This window comes from Cebus imitator, unplaced genomic scaffold (genome assembly GCF_001604975.1).
Source record: "Cebus imitator isolate Cc_AM_T3 unplaced genomic scaffold, Cebus_imitator-1.0 Scaffold316, whole genome shotgun sequence".
NCBI classification, from domain to species: Eukaryota; Metazoa; Chordata; class Mammalia; order Primates; family Cebidae; genus Cebus; species Cebus imitator.
In genome coordinates this window covers 282,157-287,465 of record NW_016107631.1, presented here as the reverse complement: position 1 = coordinate 287,465, position 5,309 = coordinate 282,157, and the positions used below count along the sequence as shown (strand labels likewise).

The window sequence follows — 5,309 nt, the reverse complement described above, 5'->3', positions numbered from 1 at the left end:
AAAAAAAAAAAAAAAAAATTGGCTGGGCGAAGTGGCTCAGCCCTTTGGGAGGACGAGGCAGGCGGATCACAAGGTCAGTAGTTTGAGACCAGCCTGGCCAATATGGTGAAAACCGCCCCCCCATTAAAAATACAAAAATTCGCCAGGTGAGGTGGCACGTGCCTGTAGTCCCAGCTACTTAGGAAGCTGGGGCAGAAGAATTGCTTGAACCTGGGAGGTGGAGGTTGCAGTGAGCCTAGATCCTACCACAGCTTGGGCAACAGAGCGAGACTCTATCTCAAAAAAAAAAAAAAAAAAAAAACAAACAAAGTTAAATGTATTTGGCTGGTTGTGATGGCTCACACCTGTAACCCCAGCACTTTGGGAGGCCAAGAAGGACAGGTCCCTTGAGGCCAGGAGTTCAAGACCAGCCTGGCCAACATGGGAAACCTCCTCTACTAAAAATACAAAAATTAGCCATGCATGGTGGTACACATCTGTGGTCCTAGCTGCTCAGGAGGCTGAGGCATGAGAATCACTTGAACCTAGGAGGCAGAGGTTGCAGTGAGCCAAGATCGTGCCATTGCACTTCAGCCTGGGCAACAGAGCAAGGCTCTGTCTCAAACAAAAACAGAAACAAAAGCAAACCCCTACAATGACTTCCTATGTCACTCAGAGGGACAGCTAAAGCCTAACAAAGGTCCCACAGTTTCCCTCTGACCACACCTTGTACAATTCTCTTCCTCATTTATCCCATCTGCAGTGGTCTCTGTCCTTTAACGTATCAGACATATTGTCACCTGCAGGCCTTTATGCTGGTTCTTCCCTTTGCCAGGGTCTATGTAGTTAATTTCCTCACCTTCTCCCAAGGCTGATGCCACCTTTTTTTTTTGAGACAGTCTCTCGCTCTGTCACCAGGCACCAGGCTGGAGTGCAGTGGTGTGATCTTGGCTCATTGCAACCTCTGCCTCCTGAGTTCAAGCAATTCTCCTGCCTCAGCCTCCTGAGTAGCTGGGACTACAGGCATGCATCACCACATCCAGCTAATTTTTGTATTTTAGTAGAGATGAGGTTTCTCTATGTTGGCCAGGATGGTCTCAATCTCTTGACCTCGTGATCCGCCTGCCTCAGCCTCCCAAAGTGCTTGGATTACAGGCATGAGCCATTGCACCCGGCCGATGCCACCTTCTTAGTAGGGCCTACCTCCCTCCAAACCTGGCACTCTTGATTAGTTGATGCTGTGTTGACTTTTTTTTTTTTTTAACATACTATACTATTTATTTATTATTACTTTTTCACATGTATCTCCCTATTAGGCTGTAAGTTCCACAAGGGCAAGGATTTTGTCTTTTGTCTACTACTATATACTCATGACTAACTGAATGCTAAGCACCACAGAGGAGGAGCAGATAAAACCTCGTCATAGCAGGAGGCAAGAGGAACAGAGGCCAGCCCATTGTTGGGCCTCTGCCTACATCCCTCCAGTACACCCTGTACTTCTCTATCCCTGTTCATTACTTTCTAGCAACACTGGCCTTGTTGATTCTTGCGTACAGCAAGACTCTCACATCATAAGTCCTTTTCTCTAGCTGTCCCCTTGGCCTAGAACACTCTCTTTTCTTTGCATGGCTAGCCTACCCTCTTGCGATTCAAGTCCGCTTAAATGTCATGTCTTCAGAGCAGCATTCTCCGCCACAGAATCTGATATACCTCCTCAGTCACTTTCTTTTTTTTTTTTTTTTAGATGGAGTCTTGCTCTGTCACTTAGGTTGGAGTGCAGTGATTTGATTATGGCTCACTGCAGCCTCGACCTCTTGTGATCAAATGATCCTCCCGCCTCAGCCTCCCAAGTAGCTGGGACCACAGGCATGCACAACTACTAATTTTTTTTATTTTTGTAGAGATGGGGTTTCACCATGTTGCCCAAGCTGCTCTCGAACTCTTGAGTTCAAGTAACTGTCTGAGCCTCCCAAAGTGCTGGCATTATATGTGTAAGCCACCATACCCATCCATCACTTTCTTGACACACCATCCTACTTTAACGCTCTGTATACAGCCCTTATTACTACCTGAAATTTTGTTGGTCAATTTTTTATTTTTATTTTTTGAGAGAGAATCTGGCTTTGTCACCAAGGCTGGAGTGCAGTAGCACGGTCTTGGCTCACTGCAACCTCCGCCTCCCAGGCTCAAGCCATCCTCCCACCTGAGCCTCTCAAGTAGCTGGGACTACATGCCTATGCCACCATGCCCGGCTAATTCTTGTAATTACTTGTAGAGACAGGGTCTCACTTTGTTGCCCAAGCTGGTCTCAAATTCCTGAACTCAAGCCATCTGCCTGGCTCAGCCTCCCAAAGTTCTGCTTTTGGGATTACAGGTGTGAGCCACCATGCCCGGCCTAGTCAATTATTTTCCACAGCTGTCCTCATCTGCCCTATCAAATTCCATACACATGCTGCAAAGTAGCTCCAGAGAGACTTTACTGTCCTATTTGCCACTGTATCTCCAGCACCTGGAACAGTGCCTCACATGAACAGGTGCTCAATAAATACTTGTTGGGTGGATGAAAGCAGGTGAACTGGGTCCCACGGGTGGGCAGGATTCACTCTATCTTCCAAGAGGCATCAAGCAGTCCCTGGGAACTTTAAGATGCCAATCCACGGGGAAGAGAAGACTCCTGTGTCTGGGGTGAGAGAGTGTGTCTCACCTCTGAATGGTTTCCTCCTGTTCCTTAACCATGTGTGCCAACTGCTGAAAGATGGAGCCCAGCTCAACAATTGTCGACTCAATGTTCTGCATGGTGTCTGCCCGGCTCTGGATGTAGGAATCCTTCAGGAGAAGGAGAGAGCACATGAGCACCATGAGCTTCTTCAGGGTCAGACCTGCATCTTTACAAACCGCCCAGCTTGCCATTCTGCCCATGGCACACTCCAAACACTCTCTTGGGAGTCACAGAGGATAATGGAGAAGCTGATTCTCCCAAGTTCAGAGGCTGGATACCTGCTCGTCAATGAGCTGCAGCTGCTGGCTGGTCCGAGAGTCCATCATGTCAATGGCGACATCCTTGGAGGCACGGGACTCTGCCCCCAAAACCACAGCACCACCCCCTGGGGGAGAAAACAGGATGTGGCACATCTTAACAGTTAAAAGCAGGATCAAAGCCCACATGCTCTGGGTTTGAATCCCAGCTCTGGCACTTACTAGCCTTGTGACCCTGGACAGGTCATTTTAACTCTCTGAGCCTCAGTTTCCTCACCTGTAAAACGGGGGATAATAATAGTTGCTTTCTCAAAGGGTGGTTGTGAAAATTAAACGAGAATGTGAATAAAGATAAGTGTACCAAAAAATTATAAATTATCATTCTTCTGGATATAACTAAATTCACCCCAACAGTGAGAATGCAGGAGTCTAAATGTGGATCATGAATCTCAACCATCTGGTTCAGCCTAGCAATTTCCTTGACCCTCCACTCTCCTACCCAACACCTGCCTTTAGAAAATGCCATCACAAGCTGGGCGCAGTGGCTCATGCCTGTAATCCTAGCACTTTGGGAGGCTCAGGCAGGTGGATCACCTGAGGTCAGGAGTTCAAGACCAGCCTGACCAATATGGTGAAACCCTGTATTTAAAAAAAAAAAAGAAGAAGATGCCATCACAACCACAGTAAGTAAAATTACCTCCTGGGGCTTCCCATTTTACCTGTGACTTACCCAGGTGGTTAGGGGCAAGAGGCAGGGCTGACACAGGTGCCCGGGAGAACTGCTCTCTCCGGCTCCTCTGCTGCTTCAGGTTCTGGGGTTGGGGAAAAATGCAAAGGACCTGAAGCCGCTAGAAAGCAGGCATGTTAAAGAGATTCCCACTGTTGGTCCATGACCCTGTTGAACTTGTCCCTTCCCCATTTCCCTCCTGGATCCTTACCCCTATATTCTTATCCCTCCTATGCAGATTATTCTCACCTCTGTCCTCACTTCTAAAACCGATTTGAAGTCATTAGACATAGAAGCCAGTTTCGACTAGAAGAAAAGGAGAGAGGGTCAACCAAAAACTCCACATTTCTCCCCTTTCCCTCCCTCCCTTCCTCCCCAGGTCCCACCTGCAAGGACACCACAATGGTGTTGGAATGGGTCTGCAGGTGCCGGCCACTCTGGCTGCCCTTGGCCCTCACGAAATCTTGGAGCTGGGCAATCTGTTTGTTGAGGCTATTGATGTCCTGGTAAAAGAGCCCACGGAAAAACCAAGTATTAGCCAAGGAGTCCTCAGTCAGCATCTCTCCCCATGGCCATCTCTGGTAGGAAGGGCAAGCTGGAAGTTACTAATTGAAGTGAGAGTATCCCAGACAGTCAGACCAGATGGGCCTACTAGAATTTTCCAAGGTCTAGTATATGCTCTAGCTCAGTCCCTACAGAGAAGAGCTAAAAAGAGGTAAAGAGGGCTTCATCTCTTTGGAAATGACTTGTTTATTCCTCCAGCCTACTGTCTTGGCTCCTCTGTGAGGCCATGCTCTTGGCTACATAACTCTTTCAAAGGCCAAAATCTTGTATCTAGAGCATAATCAACAAAGTACCTGGACAATGCTTAGGAAAAGGGAAGAGTCAAAGGCACTGCAGTTTCCAGAGGCAACAACAGAATTATTTTTATACACATAATTCCTCGGTGGCTGACGCCTGTAATACCAACACTTTGGGAGGCTAAAGTGGGCAAAACATGAGGTCAAGAGATGGAGACCATTCTGGCCAACACAGTGAAACCCCGTCTCCACTAAAAATACAAAAAATTAGCTGGGTGTGGTGGTGCACACCTGTATTCTCAGATACTCAGGAGGCTGAAGCAGCAGAATTGCTTGAACCCAGGAGGCAGAGGTTGCAGTGAGCTGAGATTGCGCCACTGTACTCCAGCCTGCTGACAGAGGGAGACTATGTCTTAAAAAAAAAAAAAAAAAAGTTTTTATTGGCCGGGTGCAGTGGCTCACGCCTGTAATCCCAGCACTTTGGGAGGCCAAGGCGGGCAGATCTCCTGAGGTCAGGAGTTTGACACCAGCCTGACCAACATGGAGAAACCCTGTCTCTACTGAAAATACAAAAATTAGCCAGGCATGGTGGCATGTGCCTGTAATCCCAGCTATTCAGGAGGCTAAGGCAGGAGAATCACTTGAACCCAAGAGGCAGAGGTTGCAATGAGCTGAGATGGTGCCACTGCACTTCAGCCTGGGCAACAAGAGTGAAACTCCATCCCTTTTATTTTTTTATTTTTTTAAAAAAGACAGGGTTTCCGGCCGGGCGCGGTGGCTCAAGCCTGTAATCCCAGCACTTTGGGAGGCCGAGGCGGGTGGATCAC

The 5,309-nt window shown here is 47.9% G+C and overlaps 1 protein-coding gene across 2 annotated transcripts in view; it reads right to left on the bottom strand.

Annotated features, from left to right (window-relative positions):
• The window catches only part of STX5 (syntaxin 5), a 27,390-nt gene that overhangs the window by 11,045 nt on the left and 11,036 nt on the right, over positions 1-5,309 (bottom strand). For both annotated transcript variants that reach the window (XM_017503815.2, XM_037729672.1), the window contains exons 6-10: positions 4,069-4,185; positions 3,932-3,988; positions 3,686-3,767; positions 2,977-3,083; positions 2,684-2,805 (exon numbers count right to left, since the gene is read on the bottom strand). In XM_017503815.2, coding sequence (XP_017359304.1) covers positions 2,684-2,805; positions 2,977-3,083; positions 3,686-3,767; positions 3,932-3,988; positions 4,069-4,185 — 485 coding nt within the window. The remainder of the gene's footprint in view (positions 1-2,683; positions 2,806-2,976; positions 3,084-3,685; positions 3,768-3,931; positions 3,989-4,068; positions 4,186-5,309) is intronic.